This window comes from Sus scrofa, unplaced genomic scaffold (genome assembly GCF_000003025.6).
Source record: "Sus scrofa isolate TJ Tabasco breed Duroc unplaced genomic scaffold, Sscrofa11.1 Contig2094, whole genome shotgun sequence".
NCBI classification, from domain to species: domain Eukaryota; kingdom Metazoa; phylum Chordata; class Mammalia; order Artiodactyla; family Suidae; genus Sus; species Sus scrofa.
The window spans coordinates 373,632-397,058 of NW_018085018.1; the positions used below are offsets into that span (position 1 = coordinate 373,632).

At 42.6% G+C, this 23,427-nt stretch overlaps 2 protein-coding genes across 6 annotated transcripts in view; one reads left to right on the forward strand and one right to left on the reverse strand.

The window, feature by feature from the left end:
* The window catches only part of SLC11A2 (solute carrier family 11 (proton-coupled divalent metal ion transporters), member 2), a 39,151-nt gene extending 32,257 nt beyond the window's left edge, over positions 1-6,894 (forward strand). For all 5 annotated transcript variants that reach the window (XM_021081706.1, XM_021081710.1, XM_021081709.1 and 2 more), the window contains exon 17: positions 2,266-6,894. In XM_021081706.1, coding sequence (XP_020937365.1) covers positions 2,266-2,343 — 78 coding nt within the window. In that variant the 3' untranslated portion in view covers positions 2,344-6,894. The remainder of the gene's footprint in view (positions 1-2,265) is intronic.
* A 25-nt stretch (positions 6,895-6,919) lies between these two features.
* Positions 6,920-22,154, reverse strand: HIGD1C (HIG1 hypoxia inducible domain family member 1C). Its single transcript, XM_021081718.1, has 3 exons — positions 21,192-22,154; positions 16,238-16,372; positions 6,920-6,984 (listed from the first exon to the last, which is right to left on the reverse strand). Exons 1-3 carry the CDS (start codon positions 21,421-21,423, stop codon positions 6,920-6,922), a joined length of 432 nt encoding a protein of 143 aa, XP_020937377.1. The 5' UTR covers positions 21,424-22,154.
* Between the last annotated feature and the right edge of the window lie 1,273 nt (positions 22,155-23,427).

Genomic DNA, 23,427 nt, shown 5'->3' on the forward strand with positions numbered 1-23,427 from the left:
ACATCAAAGTATCTGATACTCTTGGAGTTCCCGTTGTGGTGCAGCAGAAACAAATCCGACTAGGAACCATAAGGTTGTGGGTGCGATCCCTGGCTTTGCTCAGTGGGTTAAGGATCCTGTGTTGCTGTGAGCTGTGGTGTAGGTTAAGACACAGCTCAGATTTGGCATTGCTGTGGCTGTGGCATAGGCCAGTGGCTGCAGCTCCGATTCAGCCCCTAGCCTGGGAACCTCCATATGCTGTGAGTGCAGCCCTAAAAAGCAAAAAAAAAAAAAAAAAAAAAAAGTATCTGATACTCATGATGCTCTTATTAATGCTAGAATATGTTTCAGATGAGAAGTTGCCACCTGGTAGGATAATTTTTTTTGGCCTGTGCTAACCTTTTTCAAAGTACCCAATTGTGGGTGTCTGCCATGGCGCAACAGGATCTGCAGTGGCAGGTATCAGAAGGGCTGTGGCATAGGTCACAGCTGCAGCTGGGATCTGACCCCTGGCCTGGGAACTCGTATATGCTGCAGGGTGGCCAAAAAAAACCTTGGATGCTTTTGGTAGATGTGGAAAATGGGCAGGGCTCTCTCCAATCCTACCCTGGCAATAACTGAGAACTGTTTACTCATTTGCTTACCTCTTTAGCCAACTCCTGTGCCATTTAGCCCCATTCCTCATAGTCTCAGAGCAACATGACAGACTTCTCCACTGAAGGTGTTCTCTCTAAGTTACCTAAGTGCTGCAACCTGGGGGTCACAGCACTCAAAATGCAACCCTTGCATGCCACATAATGAGGAAGCCCACCATCTTAGCTTACTTGAAGGAAGGCTGCACTGGATTATCAGTGTATCTGACCATTGCTGTTGGTTGTTAAAACCTGAGATGTAAGACCCTAAAGTGAGTCAGCAAGCTGAAGTCTGAAGAGCTGTTTCTTTGCCCCAGGGCCCATGTGACTCAGTAACTTCCCAGCCCAGTAGTTGAGAAGAGTTCTATCTTGGGCTCCATTTGGTCTCATCTTTACACAGTCATCACAAGCCTGTGCAGTATACAGGGCAATTTATAATGTGTTGACAAAATTATATTTATTGAAGACTTACACGAGATCAGTGTCCTTGGCATTTTCAAATGTAGCATATATTCCCATTTCACATGGTTGGATATGGCTCCTAAAGGACACATGATTTGCTCAAGGTCACAGGAAGTGACAGAGTTGGAGCTTGACCCCAACTTCAGTGCTTTTCCCACCATAATAGAAATATTTTCTGTGAATTTAGAGGCTGTATTCTGAACACTCACATGGTCTCATTTAATTCTTACAAGAGGATCAGTCTCTATACAGACGAAGCAATTGAAAGGCCACATAGAGACGTTGGTGCCAAGGGAATGAGTAATAATGGTAAGGCTAAAAGGAGACTCAGTGATTGTCCCACGGTGTATGCCAAGGAGAGGAGAAGAGTAAGATAAAACTTCACAGATGCCAGCACAAAACATCTGGATTCAGGGCTCCAGGAGAGGGGTCTGGCAACATGTTTTAAAGGCAGCTGAAAGTGATTCTCATTCAGCCTGAATATCATGTGGGCTCCACAGGTCATCTCTCTTAACACATGCTGTTCTGTGTTGTTTGTTTGTTTTGTTTTTGTTTCTTTTTTGGCTGCCCAGCAGCATATAGAGTTTACAGGCCAGGGATCAGATTCAAGGGGCATTTGCGACCTACGCCACTGCATTGCAGGATCCTTTTAACCCACCTCGCCGGTTTAAGCCCACTGGGATCTGCAGAGACGCCACCAATCCCACTGGGCCACAGCGGGAACTCCTCTATTTTATTTTTAATGAAAGGCTTTTCTCTGCTCAGGTGCCAAAGGATAATGGGGCCCAGACAGTAGGGCTCAGGATTTAGACCTTTTGAAATCTGATTTCTAACACATTTGAAATTTGATTGGTATCGAAGCACAAAAGCTCGCACTGCACCTCTGCTCTTAATATCCTGACAGAGGCACCCATCCTGAGGCCGAGCGTGTCACGAGAAGAGTCGAAGTGCAAATTTTGCTGACGCCGTTTGGTGCTATCTCAGTCCTTAACTCTTTCGGCTCCTGGCTGTTCTTTTATGTCCAAGAAACCACTCATGTATCTGTAAGCCGTTTCTTTCTGAAATAACAATCAATAGCACCGTCCTGAAAAGAGACCTACGTTGGTAGGCTGATTATAGGTACTTAATCAGTACCAGGTCAGTATTAAAACCCTTGCAAATCAGTCTAACCCTTTTGTCTTTTTATCCTTAGTACCACCTGGGATTGACAGTTCAGCCTGAACTCTACCTTCTGAACACCGTGGATGCCGACTCACTTGTGTCTAGATGACTGACAGCCTGAGAGACTGTATAAGACCCACTTTCTCTTAGTCCTTTTGCGCCACGTGTCCTGTTGACATAGCTCTGTTAGTGCAGAGGTGAGTTTTGTTCAAACGTTTTGAACAAAAGGCAAAGATTTCCTCATGGGAATGGTGTTAAAAGCTGATAGCTGTTAAGTGTGGGTCAGAGACTTATCTCGAAGCGGTCCTGCCTGCTGAGGAGTCAAAGGATTAGCCTATGATGGCCACACACCCCATGGGCTTGTGTCTTAACGTCTGGAATTTTAAAAATATACATGTGTATATGTTTCTATGAACCTGAACATACTCGTTTGGGTAGAGTTTTTAAGGTTATATAAAAGCGATAGCTCTTTTGTATTTTTTTAACAAATGTTGAGATAAGTCAGATATTTATTTCGTTTGGATCTCAAGTGACAAAGGAAAAGGAGCACAGCTCTTTTTCCAAATGAACTGGTCACACTGACTGACTTTTTCAAGTGATGCTTGACGATGGCCAGTTAAATTTCACTTTGATTTTAATCGACCCAGCCTGGGTAAACGGATACCCAGGCACATCATTTCCAAAGAAAACATTTCTTCTTCTCCGCAGTCCTATTTAATCCTGGTTGTTGGCGTGCTTTGTGATTTTTATTTTCTTTGTTGTTGCTTTTCTTGAATTTTTTTTTCAGAGAGATGTGTATTTTCCTAGTAGCAGGATCCAGAAATCATACTTTAATGAATGATCAGTTTTCCACACAGCCTTTTAACTCAGCCCATGCTGGCATTTCAGTTGTAGGTATGAAAAGAACAATGCTAGCATTTAATTTTGTCAGTCCCAGCAGAAGCTAATGGAGGCGTTGGGTTTCTTTCTCACATGTGTCAAGTCCCACTGTGTCTTTTCTTCAAACTTTTCCCATCAACACTCCAGACACCATTTCCAAGTCAGTTTCCAAGAGTGGCTAATATTTCTAATGCTGACTTTCCTAGGGAATGCTAAGTGTTTTAAGATATTTATACCAAGCAGTATGAGATTAGAACTAGACTGGCACTTACTGGAAGACTAGTCCACCTGTCACAAACTGCCTGCCTACATGTGACTTATAGGTTTTTTTTTTTTTTTTTTTGATTGACCCCTCTTCCTAACCAGGATTTTTCCTTCTATAACATTTTTATAATTAAAAATTAATATTTAAAATTTTAAAGCTTCGTCATAATTATCTGGTCGAAAAGTGACAAGATTTTCAATACGGGGTTCACATTCCTTCATGGAAGTGCAGTTGGCTTGAACCAAATGGCAACTATCCATTTTTCATGGAATATACTCCAGGGTGGCATCCACACCCTCTCTCATTTCCTTCCAGCCCCAAAGGCACTGAGTTTGCAAACCCAGCAGCCTTGGTAGGTTTAAGCATCATTTTCTTCTTTCAGCATTAAGATGAAATATCCAACCTCTCTTGCCTTATTTTAAAGCAGAGTACCTTTCAATAAGGCTTAAAAAATTTCCAAACATGGCCAATCTTCATTGATAATGATGTGATCCTCTGAGTGGCAAGGATTTTACCAAGACGATGCCTTAAAATTCCCCCATTTTGTTGTGGCCCTTCAAACTTCTGATAAGAGCAGCAATCTTGGAATCCAGGTTAGACCTTCTGATCTTAAAAAAGCAACTGAGTTGATAACAGTTATCATCTTTTAATGGAAAAAGAGGTTTATGAGTTTCAGTGTTTTGGTTTCTTTATGTAGAGACAGCAACTCTAGGTGAATCAATCTGTTGGGTTTTCCTCCTTCCCTGGGCAATTTCATTTCTCAATAGTTTCATTATCAGAGAATGGGGACATAAAAAAAAAAGACCCCAAAATCCTGTTTCTCAGCCCATAAAAAGATAAGGCGGTTGGTTAAACAGAGATTTAGTTCTCTGAGGAATTCTGTAGCTTTTCTCTATGCTTTAACTATTGTTACTTAGAACAGACTATAGCGTTTACAGGGTTTATAAATATACCCCTCAAGTCATACAACTTCTGTAATCAGAAAATTTGGTAATAACATAAACTGAATCATGCTAAAACCAGAAGAGGAGATTGATGTCTAAAGAATTGAGTCTTGGGTAAAGTTTTTTGGTAAGTTAAGGATATTTAATCTTCTCTAATTTATGATGTACAGTTCTGGATTTCCATGTTATGTGCTTATAATGTAGATATTAATATATTCAGTCCTCAGATTAGCCCAGATGCATATATACTCAGTCAATTCCTGCGGATTAACACTGTGAAATCAATTTGTAAAAGGATGCTCTGACAATGTATACCCAGAATGTCAGAAAAATGCAGTTAAATAATCATTACTGAGCAGCTGCAGTTGGTCTAATATAATAGGCAATCAGAGCATATCCAGGCATGTGAAAGAGTTGCGTTAGCAAGACATCAGAGGTTACAGTAGTCAATGAAAATAGCCTTCTCAATTTTAAATATTATATTAAAGCCACTAAACTTTTGCCCCAGAAGTATTGTGCAAATTCAGGTACTGTATTTTATCTCTAGGGTCTTCCTGCAATGGCCTTCCCTCTTTACCCAAGCTACTGTGGGTAACTGACATCCTGCATTCTTAACTTTCACATATGATTTTACATTTTAATTTAAACAGAACTTGTGAGTGCTCATGCATACCTGCTCTTAATAAATACTTTCATTGCCTTTCTCAAGCAATAACCGTTATTACTTGAGTTCTTTCAGAGTAAGATAGAGCCTATTGGATTTGGGAAGAAAAGCCTGTTTCTGATCAAACACTTCAATTAATCTGTTTTTAATGCTGAGCATAAAAATAGAGTGGGTCTTTCCGGTAGCCTGATTAGAACTGTCTTCTCATTGTGTCATTAAGGTAAAGGATTTTTCTGTGCCAGCTGTCCTGTCTTTCATGGAAAATATTAGAGTCAACTGCTGGAATAGTCACTCTAGTGGAATAAAGTAGTTGGATTCCTTCCTTGCCTGTTTTCTAAAGAGGAGAATTTTTTTTCTTGTTTTTCTTTTTTGGCCTACGTGTGGCATATGGAGTTCCCTGGCCAGGGATCAGATCTAAGTCACGATTGCAACCTACGCCGCAGGTGTGGCAATGCTGGATCCTTAACGCACTGTGCTGGGCCAGCAGTCAAACCTGCATTCCAGCGCCCAAGATGCCGCGAACCCATTGCCCCACAGAGGGAACTCCTAAAGAGGACAGTGTTGACCAAAATATGTGTCCTATTTGGTGGCACTAGAAGAGCTCATGACAGGTACAAATGGCAGATTTTAAAATAATTGCTTGTGCCAGTAGAGAAAAGGGTATGTAATACACAGAACAGTGGGTTAATGTCTAGAATGCAGACATATTTTTAAATATTCCTAAGTATTTCTCCACTACAGGAAACATCAAGGAAGAGGAAATCACTACCTCAAATCATCTTAGAGTGCACAGTCTTTTATTTCAGTAGGTACTTTTTTGTTTTGTTTTCTTTCTCAGGCCTGGAGTGTTTGGGAGTAAATCTGAGTCATGGGAGTTATGACTTCAACAAGATCTAGTTAAATTTTAGGGACCCTAGGGCAATTACAGAGGAGTTTGAGGCCATAGGTATACTTAGCATTTAATGTCTTGTTTCTTGTGTTTTCTTTTTTCTTTTTTTTTTTGTCTTTTCAGGACCTCAGCATATGGAGGTTCCCAGGCTAGGGTCCAATCAGACCTATAGCTGCTGGCCACAGCCACAGCCACAGCAACATGGGATCCAAGCCACATCTGTGACCTACAGCACAGCTCACAGAACACTGGATCCTTAACCCACTGAGCGAGGCCAGGGATTGAACCCGCAACCTCATGGTTCCTAGTTGGATTTGTTTCTGCTGCGCCACGCCACGACGGGAACTCCTCTTGTGTTTTCTACAGTGTCACACACCAGATTAGCAGTAGCACGTCTGAACTGAATTCTTTCATCCTCACACTACTGCCATCTGAGGGAAAAGGGATTTTTTTCTAGCAATTTACTTTTATACACCTAGAAGTACTAAGAAGTTTAAAAATGAACACACAGATATTTAAATGTTAGACATTTACGTTTGTGGTAAAAGAGTCAAGTTTCTATGTAAGAGTGAGGTGCACAGTGGGGAACCAAAATTAAATAACAATACGACCATGCTCCTCTGATGTAATTTCTAAAAAGTTTATGAAGGGCTCAATTACCTTGACTTGTTTGGAGAGACTTAAGCCATGGGAGTAGAGAATATCATTTAACACGGAGATAGAAAAATTTTCCGTAGCCACTATATAACTTCTCATTTTCAGGTTGATTTGGCATAATATAGGTTATCTTCTGCCACTAACTCGAAAATAAAAATTTTAAAAGAAAGTCATGTCCTAGATCTGAAAGACATCAACAAGAATATTTTGGGGTTAACTATTTATGAGTGTGGATTTGGGAATCAACTTAAACAATTGAGACTTTCACGATACAAGGCTATGAGAATTCTGGCTGAAACTTCTGCCATATAATTTACTATATATTGAAAAGTCATTCCTCATAATAAATAGTTTTCAAAAGCCTTCTTGTCTTTCTTGTCTGCAGCTTCATTTTTTGGACACATTGAAGAATCGCGGTCTAATGTAATCCTTATACATAGAATAGAGAACACCTAGAAGCAAAAAGATGTTGATCAATAGAGTATCCATAGAAAACAAACACTAAATTTCTTCACTTATACTTTTCTTTTTTTTGGTCTTTTTAGGGCTGCACTGGCGGCACATGGAGGTTCCCAGGCTAGGGGTCTCACTGGAGTGACAGCTACCGGCCTACACCACAGCTACAGCAACGTGGGATCCACGCCTCGTCTGCCACCTACACCGCAGCTCATGGCAATGCCAGATCCTTAACCACTGAGAGAGGCCAGGCATCGAACCCACATCCTCATGGATACTAGTCGGGTTCATTAACTGCCAAGCCACAAAGGGAACTCCCCACTTGTATTTTTCTAAAACTAAACTACAAAAAAAAATTTTTTTTTTTTTGGCCACACCGTGATGTATGGAAGTTCCCAGGCCAGGGATCGAATCTGAGCTACAGTTGCAGCTTAACACCACAGCTACAGCAACACCAGATCCTTAACCCCCTGCACCAGGCCGGGGATTGAACCTGCACCTCTGTAGCGACCCAAGTTGCTAAGTCAGATTCTTAATCCGCTGCACCACAGTGGCAACTGCCTACAATTTAAAAACACACCAACCCCTCCATCTTACTAATTTTTGTCTTGGATCATACAAGTGACTCCAGAAAAGAAAAAAAAAAACAAAAAACTGAGAGCCCTTTAAGATCAGTATAAATCTGAATTTATGATGTTACTATGCCACCCTAAAGACTGGATTTTGAAATATTGGTGAAAAAGGAAAACGGGAAGATGTGGCTAGATGTTGAGATAAAAACAATAGGCACCTCAATTTAGCAAATCTGTTCAGTGTCTGCTTGTGCTCAGTATCCTGAAGAAAGCAAAGGTGAATGGATCTTAGTTGTACTGCACTACACCAGGTGGTGTCAAAAATAGGTATTTATTAGGACTAAATGAGGTAATGATACAGAAAGCACAGTAACACATCATGAGCATTCATTAAGCGTTAGCTATGACTCTTCTGCAATATGCACTCATCCTCCAACCAAACCTAGTCTTCTTAATTCTTTCTTTTTTTTTTTTTTTTTTTGCTATTTCTTGGGCCGCTCCCGCGGCATATGGAGGTTCCCAGGCTAGGGGTTGAATCGGAGTTGTAGCCACCGGCCTACGCCAGAGCCACAGCAATGCGGGATCCGAGCTGCGTCTGCAACCTACACCACGGCTCACGGCAACGCCGGATCGTTAACCCACTGAGCAAGGCCAGGGATTGAACCCGCAACCTCATGGTTCCTAGTGGATTCGTTAACCACTGCGCCACGACGGGAACTCCAATTCTTTCTTTTTTTTTAGGCTGCACTCTCGGCATATGGAGGGAGGTTCCCAGGTTAGGGGTCGAATCAGAGCTACAGCTGCCAGTCTACGCCACAGTCACAGCAACGCTGGGTCTGAGCCGCATCTGCGACCTATGCTGCAGCTCACGGCAATGCCAGATCCTTAACCCACTGAGCAAGGCCGGGGATCCAACCCACATCCTTATGGATACTAGTTGGGTTCTTAACCTGCTGAACCACAACAGGAACTCCTCTAATTATTTTCTTTTTTTCCCCTCTTAATATTTTTTTTTTTCACAGTGATGCATGGAAAAGAGTACATAAAACTTAAATCACCAGGTTAACATAGTTGTAGAGTGAACACCTGTAATTGTGGGTCAAGAAATAGACTATTACGGGCATCCTGGGAGCTCCCCAGCTTTCCCTTTTTGACCATGTGCCCTCTTTTTCATAGGTAATCACTGATCTGAATTTGATAATGGTTTTCCTTGTCTTTGTAGTGTGACTATTTAGTATCCCCAAACAGTTCCATGTTGCCTATTTCTTAGCTTTCCATACAGCAGGCATCTTTCTAAATTGCCATTCTGCCTATGTCACTCCTCTGTTTGAACCCTTCACTGGCTAACTTCATGTTATTACTCAGCTAACAAGCATATACATCTGTTGGGTTTTTTGTTTTTTTTGTTTTGTTTTGTTCTGTTTTGTTTGTCTTTTGACCTTTTAGGGCCGCACCTGTGGCATATGGACGTTTCCAGGCTAGGGGTCTAATTGGAGCTGTAGCTTCTGGCCTACACCACAGCCACAGCAACGCCAGATCCAAGCCACGTCTGCAACCTACACCACAGCTCGTGGCAATGGATCCTTAGCCACTGAGCGAGGCCAGAGATTGAACCCGCAACCTCATGGCTCCTAGTCAGATTCGTTTCCACTGCGCCATGACGGGAACTCCCATTGGGGGTTGTTTTAATATCAGTTGAGCTAAGGTGTTACTCTCTTTTCCAGAGTTCCCTTCCCTGTGTGGTTCTGGGTTAGCTTGGCCATGGGAGACATTTTGCTTGAGATTTGAAGGTGAAAGTTGAAGCGGCAGCCGTCAGAGTCTTTTTGCACTTGGAAGGCGTGATGCAGAGCCCTGGGTGCTGTGACAGCTTGCATGTGTTGTCTCCATGCTGGCTCACTTCGTTGTTGTTGGGCAGCAGTCACGCCCACAGATCCTTCAGCTTCTTCTGGATCTCCTCCATTAGATCTTTTGGCTCCTAGGCCAGGTATGGATTAGCTTCATGATAGAAGGTGCCAGCCCTTCCTAGAGGTCATGCCATGATCAAGGTTGGGGTCAGCAAGACTCTGATTCAAGTTTCCAACTGCCTTTGTGGGTCACAGCTCAGCCTTGCAGATTCTTTCTCTTTCTTTCCCAGTCGCTGCCTTGCTCATCACTTCAGGTGCCAGAATTAGAAACATAGCCAGCAGCCTAACATGGACTGTTTAACCAGTTACCCAAATGGCTTAAGCTCATATCTATAATAAATCCCTTTTTATATAACACTACTAGTAGTTTTGCTTCTCTGAACTGACTGATACAGAATTTGGTATTGGAAGCTTATGGAGGAACATGACCTTGAGATAAGTTCTCTGAATTGCTTCGGGGTTATCTGGAATTGGTTTTCTGATTTGATTAGATTCCCACCCTCCCACCCCCCACCCCCTCCCCAGTGGCAAAGAGTATGCTAGCAGTTCATGGCATGTGGTAGCAACACATATCCCCCCCCTACTAAAAAAAGGACTTTTCATCGTGGCGCAGCAGAAACAAATCTGACTAGGAACCATGAGGTTGCAGGTTTGATCCCTGGCCTCGCTCAGTGGGTCAAGGATCTGGCGTTGCTATGAGCTGTGGTGTAGGTAGCAGACGTGGCTCAGATCTTGTGTTGCTATGGCTGTAGTGTAGGCTGGTGGCTACAGCTCCAATTGGACTTCTAGCCTGGGACTCTCCATATGCTGTGGGTGTGGCCCTAAAAAGCAATAAATGAATAAATAAAAACTTATCGCCGTGCAGATAACCTTGAATCAGGTGCCTGTAGAAAGAAGGCTTTGGGTGATACAGTATTTACTGCCACAGAACATTCAGCGGAATTGAAGTGTATAAGGAGCATAATAATAAGGTTGGTTCCTTCTCAGTATGCTGGAAAACTTTGGAAAACAATATGATGGGCTCACAGCTTTCAATTCTTAGCTCAAGGTCTTGTGAGGGACCTGAAAGCTTTATGATGTTCCCAAATGAAACTCTTAACTCCTGTAGCCATGAGGCTGATATTTTTGAAAAAGGGACCCAGGGACTAATCCTGTCAGTGACTAATCACAGCACACATTACAGTTCCAACCCCACAACAGGTCTTTTGTTGAAGTTAGGGCGTTGCTTTGGAAGGTGCGGGACTCTGAATGTTGACATGGGATCACGTGGGCAGCTTTCAGTGAAGCTGGGTCCTTGAACCCCTCTGCTTGACTGAGACTCCTTTGCCAATACAAACAGTCTTATCTCAGTCAACATGTGGACCAAAAAGTAGTCTCCATTAGATGAAGACTAGTGAAATAACAGAAATTCCTTGGTATACTTGTGTGGTAGAGAGCAACGGGGCAGTTTCGTCCTCAGGGAACTCTGGCAATGGCTGGAGACATTTTTGATTGTCACAGTGGGGGTGGGTGGGCACCCTGGCATCTAGTGGTTAAAGGCCAGGGATGCAGCTGAACATTCAGTATGCACAGGACAGTCCTCCACAAGGAAGAATAATCTAGTCCGAAATATCCATAGTGCTGAGATTGAGAAACTTTGCCATAAAGGAAGTTACCCAAAGGCTTAGGGAGATTATAATGGTAGATTGGATTTATCCTGCTTCCTCAGCCCCCTAAAAAATATACACAGGGACTAATCCTGTGAGTGACTAATCCACTTCTTCGGCAGGGCTGTGAGAAATACATTTGTGAAGGAAGCCCTGGCATCCTGGAAGGGATCGATGGTGACGATTTTCTATAAACCGGGAAGAGACAGTAGGAATTTCTGGGCTCCCTGAATTCAGTGGGGAAGCTGAGACAGTGGAGTGGCAGGGGGTCAAGTGGCAGCATTTAACTGGCAAAAACAAGGAAAGCATGATTAATGGGCAGGAGAGCCGAAGTAGGAATCAGAATAGTTTAAGCCACGAAGATCTCTGGCGTTGGCTAAGGGATTACAGTGTACCTAGAGTTAAGAGTGGTGGACAGCATAGAAGCAGAAAAGCTCTAAGCGTTGGTCAACAGATTTGACTTGAATCGTCACAGTAGAGAGTCCTGGCCCCTCCACCATTTTTCAAATTGGGGTCAATTCACAGTCCCAAAGTCCCTGGAATACAGGAGGAGTCAGATTCCCTGAAGAAGAAGGGAAAAGACCCTGTGTCACAGCCCCAAAATGCAAATCCTCCTCCTAGGCTTCCCCAAAGGAACCTGTGCCTATTCACCAGGATGCCTGTGCAAGGGGAAGGAGAATAATCCCATTTGTGGGACACTGTTAAATGTTGGTTCTGAATTGATACTAATGCCTGGAGACTTAGTGTGTTCTCTGAGTCAAACTAGGAGTTGATAGTCAGGTTAATGGAGTTTTGCTGTGGGTCTGCTTTACAACTGGCCTGGTGGGTCCCTGTTAGTCTGCCTTAACGTTGTTTCCCCAGTTTGGAATGTGTGATTGGAACAGACAGGCTCAGCAACCGTCAGAATCTCACATTGGTTCCCTGACCCGTGGACTGAGAGCTGTTGTGTCAGGGAAAGCCAAATGTAAACCATTGTAACCTATCAGAGCAATGCTGCATTCCCGGAGGGATTATAGAGATTAGGGCTTCCTCAGGGACTTTAAAGATGCTGGGGTGGTGAATCCTACCACATCTGCATTCAGTTTGCCTCTTTGGCCAGAGGACAGATGGATCTTGGAGAATGATAATGGATTTCTTAACCAGATATGATCAGTCTAATTGCAGCTGCTGTACAGATGTGGTTTCACTGCTAGGGCAAATCAACACAATTTTTGCTATTTGGTTTGCGGCTATTAATCTGGTTGATTGCTCTTTTTTTTTTTTTTTTTCTGTATACCTTTTAGTAAAGGTCATCAGAAGCAGCTTGCTTTCATCTGGCAGGGCCAACACTATAGTTTTGTGTGTGTGTGTGTTACATTTTAGGGCTGCATCTGCGAAATATGGAAGTTCCCAGGCTAGGGGTTGAATCAGAGGTACAGCGGCCGGCCTATGCCACAGCCACAGCAACGCAGGATCCTTAACCCACTGAGCAAGGCCAGGAATTGAACCTGCATCCTCATGGATGCTAGTCGGGTTCATTACCACTGAGCCACAATGGGAACTCCAGCACTATACTTTCAGTGTTAAGCTCAGGGCTGTGTGAACTCTCCAGCCCTATGGCACAATCTAGTCTGCAGGGATCCCAATCACCTCTCCATTCCACAGGACATCAGATTAGTCCATTATATTGGTACAATATGACTATCAAGGGGAAACTGAATTGCTACAGTGGTAGGGTAAGGAAGAATGTCTCTGGAATGCATACTTTCTGGGGCATTTCTTAGAACTCCCATGTCCTGTGGTTAAAGAAGGTGGAAAATAATATCCCACACAGGAAGGATGGTTAGTGACCCAGATCATTTAAGAATGAAGGTTTAGATCAACACACCAGTCAAGTAACCTTGAATAGCCAAGGTGCTGCTGGAGGCAAGTGAGGATGAAATGGCTGGTGGAAAAACGGTTATAATACCAGCTATGCCCATATGACTGGTTGCAGATATAAAGACTATGAGGAGTTCCCATCATGGCACAGCGGAAGCGAATCCTACCAGGAACCATGAGGTTGCGGGTTCCATCCCTGGCCTTGCTCAGTGGGTTAAGGATCCAGCGTTGCCATGAGCTGTGGTGTAGGTTGCAGACACTGCTCGGATCCCAAGTTGCTGTGGCTGTGGCTGTGGCGTAAGCTGGCAGCTGTAGCTCTGATTCGACCCCTAGCCTGGGGATATCCATTAAAAAAAAAAAAAAAAAGACTATGGTAGTTATGAATATTTCTTCCTTATTTTGATATGAATACACTTAGTGTACATTTACCAATTTTTTTGTTCTATTTGCCACTTCCATTTACCTGCCATCTCATATAAGAACTGTTAGTAGTTAGCTTTATACATCTCAGGATTTAAGTCACAGGATATCAAAGGGGAATGCACCTCAGCTCAGAGATGAATCAACATCACCCAAAGATGGACAAAGGGATTTCATAGCGTCCTTGGGGAGAGAATGTTTTTGGTTTTACAAGGGATGGTTGATTTGGCCATTGTCTTTATTTGAAGGTAAGCGTATTAAAAGAGGTGCATATGGATGCCTGGTTGACCAGGGATGGACGGTGATGGGTTTGTATCGTGTCTCCTTAGCTAAACTGTAACTAGATTTTCCAGAATTCCTTTCCTTTTATTCCTTGAGTAATTGCAGAAGAGACATTTTGCATGAGATCTAGAAGGCAGAAGTGAAGCAAGAGCCAAATTCCTTTCACCTTGGAAGGCACTCATGCAGCAGATTTTTGCTTATCTGCTGGCCTACCTGTTGGCCTGGGGCAGCCATCAGCAATGAAGCTACTATGGCTCCTGCTGAATTGCCTCATTCATCTTCTCTGACTCCTTGGACAGGTCGCTGCCACACCCGTCATCAAATGTGGAGGCTTAGAGATGGTGAGAAATCCACAAGGGTTTCAGGCCATCCTGTGTGTTCCAGCTCATCCTTGTGGGTTCCAGATTTTCTTGCTTTCTCATTTTTCATCTCTCTTTGCTTTCTAACTCCTTGCCCTGCCCACTTCAGTTCCCAGCTCCTGATACCTAAGCAAGAGCCTCACAATTACATGAAATCCAAACAGGTATAATAAATTCCTTACTAGATGTAGCTACTGGGAGTTCTGCAGTCTCATTGATTCACCTACCATACCAAGCCATGCAGGGTTCCACTGACATGCCATGCTTCTGTGCCTTTGTTTTTGCCTCTGCCTAGAATCCCGACTGCCTTCTCTGCTTAGGTAATTCCTCCACATACTTGGCTCATCATCAGGTTTGCCTCCTTAGAGAAGCCTCCCCATGGTCGTGCTTCCATAGCAACCTCTGCTATCTCGTGGTACCCATGACTTCTTATTGTCTTCTGCTCTTGGTCTCTTTTCTTTAGGAGACTAAATAAACTATTTGGAGGGTAGGGACTGAATCTTATCTCTGTATCTCTAGACCAGCACCATGCCTTGCACATACGTGCTCAATACATGTTGGCTGAAGGACAAAAATGAGGACTGTTACTTTATTTATTTATTTATTTTTGCCTTTTGTCTTTTTAGGGCCACACCCATGGCATACGGAGGTTCCCAGGCTAGGGGTCTAATCGGAGCTGTAGCCGCTGGCCTACGCCAGAGCCACATGGGATCCAAGCCACGTCTGCGACCTACACCACAGCTCATGGCAATGCTGGATCCTTAACCCACTGAGTGAGGCCAGGGATCAAACCTGCAACCTCATGGTTCCTAGTCAGATTCGTTTCCGCTGCAGCACGGCGAGAACTCTGAGGATTCTTATTCTGAAGTCAAGTTTCTTGTATTTTGTTTAAGACTTGAATATCACCGCTCATAATAATAAGATAATTACCATATAATTCCCTCTATGCAAGCCCCATCCTCATCATCACTGGATAATCCTAGACCTACTTTTAGACTGATTCAGCCTTGCATAGCATGCAAGGGGAGCTAAGAACGCTGTGACTTGGTTTCAGTGTAGACAAAAATATTTAGATAATTTAGGTCCCAAAGTCGACTCCCTGTTAGAACTACCTGATTTAGCTGTTGATATAACCTGAATTAACCAGGTAATTTTACACCTGTTCTTTGGATTTGTCTGTGTCAATACTGCTTCATTTATAGACTAACAGAAAAATGTGCCTATTGCTCAAAGCTTGGAATAAATGAGAAACAAGTATATTGAGACTGGTGGGCTCTGAAAATGTTTTCTTCCCAGTTAAACTACTTTAATAGTTATATTTACTGTTGAAATAGGTTGGGAACTGTGACGACTGCTCTTAGCTGAGCAGTAAAGGCTGAGTTCCATAACCACTGCTTTTAGCTGACTTACATAAGGTACAAACTATTCACTGCTCCTCTTGCTCTAGAGGATAAAAGAAACTATAAGCTAGTTCTCTCCTGGGTTTTTCTTTTTTAAAATTGAGGCATAGTCCACAGGCAACATTACTGGTGTACAACTTAATAATTCTGTATTTGTGTGTTTTGTGGAATGATCCCCACAATAAGTCTAGTTAGCATCTATCACCATACGTAGTTATAGAATTTTTCTTCTTGTGATGAGAACGTTAAAAATGTACTCTCTTGGAATTTCCCTTGTGATACAGTGGGTTAGGGATCCAACGTTGCCATAGGTGTGGCACAGGCCACAACAGCAGGGTGGGTTTGATCCCTGGCCCAGGAACTTCCACATGCTGGGGGTGTGCCCCCCCCCAAAAAAAACCCTACTCTCAGCCACTTTTTTTAAAAATTGAGGTAAAGTTGCTTTACAAATGTTGTATTCGTTTTAGGTGGTACCGCGAAGTGATTCAGTTGTACATATGTGCATTCTTCTCACATACTTCTCCCGAGCAACCTTCAAATATGAAATACAGTGGTATTGACTCTAGTCATGCTATACATTACATCCCCATGACTTATTTATTTTATAACTGGAAGTCTGAACTCTTTTGCCCCCCCCCCAAGTTTTTTTTTCTCAGTGGAGATCACCATCTTTCTTATCATTCCTCCTCCATTACATCATCTTGACCCAACATTCATCTTCCGATATGAGTGAGTGAATGAATGAATGAATGAATAAAAGTAGTCTCAAAGACTGCTGAACAAAAGGTACAAATGAAGCTGGTTACCTAGAGTCACAGCTCCTACAGCAAATCCGTGGGCAGCAACTCTCATGTGAATAAGGTGAACGGACATGTTCTGATCTCTTCTGTATTTTAACTTGTAGAGACCATAGGACACCACACTCACAAAGCCTGCTATTCCTGTGAATTAAAAAGAGGGGATTATATAAATAGCAGGCTAAAATTCCCAAGAGCTTATTTTTATTTTTTATCTTTTTGTCCTCGCGGCATATGGAGGATCCCAGGCTAGGGATCGAATCGGAGCTGTAGCTGCCGGCCCACACCAGAGCCACAGCAACGCCAGATCCGAGCCGTGTCTGCAACCTACACCGCAGCTCACGGCAACGCCAGATCCTTAACCCACTGAGTGAGGCCAGGGATCGAACCCGAGTCCTTATGGATGTGAGTCGGGTTCGTAAACTGCTGAACCACAACAGGAACTCCCCAAGAGCTTAGATAATTGAATAAAAGACTGTCCAAGAAAGGACCCAGAAGGTAAGCTGGCAAGATACCAAAGAATACTTCCTGTGGAGATTCAGTATTTGGAAGTTTGAGTTTTTCCCGGAAAAACCTGAATTGTAGAGTATAGTAACTTATCTAGTACTTACTAATTTTCCTGAGGCATGGTTTCCAATCCAGAGACTGCAAGGCTTTTATTTGGGGCAAGCTACTTAGCCGGTGAGTGAACTAACCAACATCTCAGCATCCATAGCTATTGGGTTTTTGGCATTATTCCTCTCTACTTGTCATCAAATAAGGAGTAAACTAGTAAAGTCAAAGAAACTTTAATCTTCTGTGAAAATGAGATACTAAATTTTAATTAATTATAAAAAGATATGAATATTTGCACGAAAAGTATGTGACTCTGGGAAGAACTGTGATTCCAGAAAATTCCAGAAGCCCATACAGATATTTCTTTATTCCCTACATATGTCAGGGTGTAAATAGGACAACCAAGATTCTGTGTAACTGGCTTTAAAACAGAAAACTGATCAGCCAAACAGGAATAATTCTAGAAAGTGATTTGAAACTGTGAGAACTTAATACATGACATATCAAAATAACCAAACAACAGATAAGGGAATAACCATTTAATAAATACCATTAGTACAATTTATTGGTAGAAAGAACTAACTTGGATTTGTATCTCACAGCAGGCCCTACCAAAAAAAAATTGTGTATGGGTCAGAATTAAATGTAAAAATAAAACAAATCAACAAAATCTATAAGAAAACAGAACAGCATATTTATAACATTGAAAAGGGTGTAAAACAGACTTAAAACGACAAGGACATAAAAAGCAAAAAATGGAGTTCCCGTTGTGGCACAGTGGTTAACGAATCTGACTAGGAACCATGAGGTTGCGGGTTCGATCCCTGGCCTTGCTCAGTGGGTTAAGGATCCAGTGTTGCTGTGAGCTGTGGTGTAGGTTGCAGACACTGCTCAGATCCTGAGTTGCTGTGGCTCTGGCGTAGGCCGGCAGCTACAGCTCCGATTGGACCCCTAGCCTGGGAACTTCCATATGCCACGGCAAGCAGCCCTAGGAAAGGAAAAAGACAAAAAAAAAAAAAAAAAAAAAAAAAAAAAAGGCAAAGAAACAAAACGGAGTCCCTGTTGTGGCTCAGTGGGTTACGAATCCAACTAGTATCCATGAGGATATGGATTCAATCCCTGGCCTTCCTCAGTGGGTTAAGGATCTGGTGTTGCTGTGGCTGTGGTGTAGGTCGGCAGCTGCAGCTCCAATTTGATCCCTAACCTGGGAACTTCCATATGTTGCAGGTGCAGCCCTAAAAAGAAAAAAAAAAAAAGGACAAAAATGCTGTATTTTGATATAAGAATAAAAGGTTTTTGCACAACAAAAGTATGGGTCTGTTCGTGGGGGATCTCTCTTCCATCCTATTGACTTATGTGTCAATCCTTTCATCAATGCCACACTGTCTTGATTTCAGTATCTATATAGTAAGCCTTCCTATCAGGTAGGGGTGTTTCTTCCCACCCCAACAAAACTTGACCCTCTTATCAAATCAAGGCTCTGTGCTTACTGAAATTTGGTTTGTTTCTTTTAGAGATTAAAGTCAGAACCTTTACTGTTTCCCATTCACTGTCTTTGTAGTTTGTGTATAATTGAATTTAGCTAGGAACACTTTTATCTCTCTACTTTAATCACCCTAAATGTCTCTGGAAAAACAACTTAATTACAGCAGGCACAGTGATTAATTTCTGTCCAGTATAATAATCTGTTCTAGTGGCACTGAGTTCTTGAATTGATTTTCTAGTTAAAAATGTTAAAGAAGATGAATAAATCACTAAAAAATGATTTGCTTCCTTTTCTTGGGCTATTACAGGCCTTAATCAAATGAAGTGAAACTTCTAAACAGAATATTATTATAAAGTAAAATTTTGATTCTTTTCAATATGTGAATAATGACACTTAGAAAATTGCTAGATTTGCAGTGACATTTAACAGAGACATATGACATATTTATTTAGAAGGTCTTGTAGAATTAATCACAAACATATGTACATCTAATTGAAATATTATTTTAATGGTTTCCAGACAAACACAAGGAAAGAGGCCTGGCTGAAGTATACAGTTTAGGGCATGAAGTATAAATAAACATGAAGTATACATGTTTAGGGCAGGGAGTTCCCTTGTGGCACAGTGGGCTAAGGATCTGATGGTGTCACTGTAGCAGTTGGGGTTGCTGCCATAGTTCAGGTTTGATCCCTGACCTGGAACATGCTGTGGGTGCAGCCAAAAAAAAATAATAATAATAATAATAATGCTTAGGGCAGCTTAAGCATCCAAAGGAGAAGGAAGAGAAAGGATAGATTTTAAAACATAATATTGGTGCTTAGATGTGTGTGTGTGTGTGTGTGTGTGTGTGTGTGTGTTTTAAAGTCCGTATATATAACAGTATTTGTGGAAAACGTAAACATGATGTGTTGGGAAAGGATAAAGAGGCTAACACTCCATATCTAATTAAAATAACGCTTTTAAAATCTGGAGTTGGAGTTCCTGTTGTGGCTCAGTGGTTAATGAATCCAATTAGGAACCAAGAGGTTGTGGGTTCAATCCCTGCCCTTGCTCAGTGGGTTAAGGATCCGGCATTGCCGTGAACTGTGGTGTAGGTCGCAGACATGACTTAGATCTGGCATTGCTGTGGCTCTGGTATAGGCCAGCAGCTCCAGCTCCAATTAGACCCCTAGCCTAGGAACCTCCATATGCCACAGGTGCAGCCCTTGAAAAGACAAAAAAAATAGATAAATAAAAGTAAAAATAAATAAGTAAATCTGGAGTTTACTTAACTATTAACCTCAGCATCCGGAACACATCAGGAAGCCAGCAAAAAGCCACAAAGCACGAACTTCATGTTCTCAAGTGTACAGTAGGCTAATGCTTTCTCTTTTGCCTTTTTTAGTGCCACGCCTGAAGCACATGGAAATTCCCGGGCTAGGGGTGGAATCAGAACTAAAGCTGCTGGCATACACCACAGCCATAGCAGTGTGGGATCCAAGCTGCATCTGCAACCTACACCATAGCTCACGGCAACGCCAGATACTTAACCCACTGAATGAGGCCAGGGATCAAACCCGTATCCTCATGGATACTAGTTGTGTTCGTTTCCACTGAGCCACAATGGGAACTCCAGGCTAAGGCTTTCATTCAGAGCTTCTTTACTCTGAATTGACTCAATTCTCTTAAGCTTGGATGTCTAGCTACTGGTACCACAGAACATTAGAAGCAGAAGTTTTTGATGGTACCCAACAGTAATAGAAGAAAGAAAAATATATATACAGTGGACACAAAATTTACATTGGAGTTGATTAAAGGACAAAGAGACATATAGATCTTAACTCATAGTGGGGCTACATCTTGATAAACCCATTGTAAGTTGAAAGCATTTTACATCAAAAATTCATTTGGAGTTCTCCTTGTGGCTCAGTGGAAACTAATCCAACTAGTATCCATGAGGATGTGGGTTCCATCCTTGGCCTCACTCAGTGGGTCAAGGATTTGGCACTGTCGTGAGCTGTGATGTAGGTTGCAGACATGGCTCGGATCTGGCATTGCTGTGGCTGTGGTGTAGGCTGGCATCTGTAGCTCCTATTTGACCCCTAGCCTGGGAGCGTCTATATGCTGTGGGTGAAGCCCTAAAAAGACATAAAAAAAAAAAAAAAGAAAATTCACTTAATACACCTAACCTACTGAATATCATAGCTTTCTTTAAACATACTTAGAATATTTTACATTAGCCTGTATTTGGGCAAAGTCATCTGACGCAAAGCCCATTTTATAATGTAGCATTGAATATCTCATGTAATTTACTGAATATTGTACTGAAAGTGAAAAACAGAATGGGTATATGGCTACATAGTGGTTGTAATTGTACTGGTGGTTTGCCTTCATGATGGCGAGGCTGACTGGGAGCTGCTGCTGCCCAGCATCATAAGATAATATGGTACTGTGTGTGTGGCTAGCCCAGAAAAAGATCAAAATTCAAAGTATGGTTTTTGCTGAATGCGTATTGCTTTCTCATCATCTTAAAGTCGAAAAGTCATAAGTTGAGGACCATGTGAATACATCTCAGTTGTCCCTAACAGACTCAGTATAATCAACTGTTGCTGCTGCTACTGATTCTGAGTCTTCGCAGAAAAGTCATGGTCCATTCAGTCAGTTCCATGTAGATTGGCTGGGAACTAGTAATCTTAGATAGACCTCTAATGAAAATGGATTAAACAGAGTTAAAATTTGATGCATAATAATAATAATAATAATAGCTAGTATTTATTGAGGATTTACTATATACTAGAAACTGTTGAAAACTTAACTCATACTCACGCATGGAAGGGATTAGCCTCAATTATCTTATAACAATTTCACTACTCAAAGATACTGGGTAAGGCATTATTGTATTATGATAAAAGGTTTTCAGTATCAGTCAGAGCTTGTACTTACCTACAGGGACAAAGGGGGAGTCTCTAGATTTCCTGATCAATCGAGATAACTGGCCTTCATCCTCATCTGCCGACCACTGGTTATTTGAAGACATTATTTTCTCACTAGTAACAGTACAGGATAAATATGATTGCTGTGAATAATTAAATACAATGTTTCCCAATATACTCTTTTTTTCCCCCTTATACTCTTTTTTTTTTTTTTTTCCTTTTTTTGGCCCCACCCGGGGCATCTGGAAGTTCCCCGGCCAGGAATGGAATCCAAGAGGCAGCTGTGTCCTAGGCCAGATCTGGGCAATGTAGGATCCTTAACCCACTGAGCCGGGCCTGGGATGGAACCCTACTGCCTCAGAGTCAACTTGGGATCCTAAGCTGCTGTGCCACAGTGGGAACTCCCCCACCACACACTTGATTATGTGTTTTTCCGTCTTCATTTGCTTGACATGCTTATCTGCTCAATTGAAGTAAACAGTTATCTTCCCTTCATCCTTTAAATTGTGGAATCCTTTCATTTTGCTTGGGGGGGGGAGGAAAGAAAAATACACAGAGGTAATTAATGATCATAGGATTCCAAGAAGGCAGAGTGAAAACACAGGTCTTAAGTACCTTTCACGCTTCAGCATTTGAAAGCATTGGGAACTTCAGCACTTCCACAAAACAGAATGCGGAGTTTCTGTCACAAAGTATCATTTTAAAAGAATGATGGCATTGCCAGCATAGGCCTAAATACCTCTAGATTTACAAGTGATGGAAGAATGATCACTCCTCTTCTGCAGAATGTGTAGCTTATTACAGTCATTGAGATATTTACCAGGTGCCTGCCATATCCCAGGTGCTATGGTGGACAATGGAAATAATCTTCCTTGTCTACGCAGGATGAATAAGCAAACTAGCAAGAGCAGCTATCATCACAATCATCACGGTTTGGCAGCACCCTGATCTGTTATCCATGCAACCCCCTATTTTCAACCTTCAAAATACCAAATGCGAAGGCTTCATCCTATCAGTCAGCTTTCCGCAGAAAATGTAAACTGCTCAGTGGCAGAAGCACAATACCTTTGGCGCACCTGCTGTCCGTCTCCTGGTGTTCCTTGAGCAGGAGCAGTAGATCTGAAACAGGCTTCAAAAAGCCAGGACACATTTACGTGCAACTCCAACCAACTGATGATGTCAAAGCCCAGAACCTCCCCCCCCCCAAAAGGGGGATGGCCAGCTGGTATTGGTCAAGGTTTCCATAGCTCCCGCTGGAAACTCACTGGTAGCAGAGCCTGACCCACTAATAATAGGCTTTCGAAGAGAACATTGAAGGAAACATAGGGCTTTTGAAGATGCCTTTCCTTCTGCCTTCACAGGTGAGCTCCCAACTTCCCTCTGAGGCTCTGAGTCCCACTACCCAAATCTAGGGCTGGAAACCGAAGGGAAAGCAGTTGTGGGGTTACAACACTGGATTTATAGGTGGGAGTGGAGGTTAGCCTTCTGAGGCTAAGATTCTTGTTGTCTTTTAGGACTATGCGCTTGCCAGAGGGGCGCCCCCTGTGGCCTGGATCCTGGGTTAGCCTTCCCCGGATCACCTGGCGTTGAGGCAGTCGCACCTGTGGCCCCTATCTATGGAGCCTCGAGCTGCCTGCGTGGGCTGCAGGGAAGGCCGTGATGTCACTGGGTCCGCGGCCAATCCAAGGGCTGGATGGGCGGCTCCGGGATGCTGAGCGCGGAGCCTGAAGCTCATTTGGCTTTCAGGGGCGGTGGGTGCTGGGTGATACCTGTGCTGCAGTCTGGGCCTCTTAAGGCCACGGAGAAGTTCTGACTCACCGCCTCCTTCTGACTGCAGCCCGAAAGACCTCAGGATGAGAGCCGAGGACCAGGTAGCGTTCATGCTTTTGTTGTATAACTTTTAATTTTTAAATAATTTTAGATTTGCATGAGTTCCCATAATGATACAAAGACTTGTGTATCTGATACTCAGCTCCCACTCTGTGAACATTTAGCCACATTTGCTTTATCATATTTCTCTAGATATGATTCCTTCCTTCCTCTGAACCACCTGAGAGAAAGCTGCCTACTGAAGCGCCTGTACCCCTTTGAACTTTGTGTGCATTTGGGGCGTTCTCTTACATAACCACAGTGAAGTGAGCAAAATCAGGAAATTAACATTGTTATATTACTATAATTTAAAATTCTATTCATATTTCACTAGTTGCACTGTTACCATCCAGGGCTCTTGGCTGCCTTTATTAGAT

What these genes read in the sequence shown, in the direction of transcription:
- HIGD1C (XM_021081718.1), bottom strand. Translation starts at nt 21,423, where the DNA reads ATGCCCCGGGTGGGGCCAAAAAAAGGAAAAAAAAAAAAAAAAGAGTAT. An exon ending in CTCCCCCTTTGTCCCTGTAG is followed by an intron (nt 16,373 to 21,191) that starts GTAAGTACAAGC and finishes TTTAATTCACAG; the next exon opens with GAATAGCAGGCTTTGTGAGT. An exon ending in TGTAGGAGCTGTGACTCTAG is followed by an intron (nt 6,985 to 16,237) that starts GTAACCAGCTTC and finishes TTTTGCTTCTAG; the next exon opens with GTGTTCTCTATTCTATGTAT.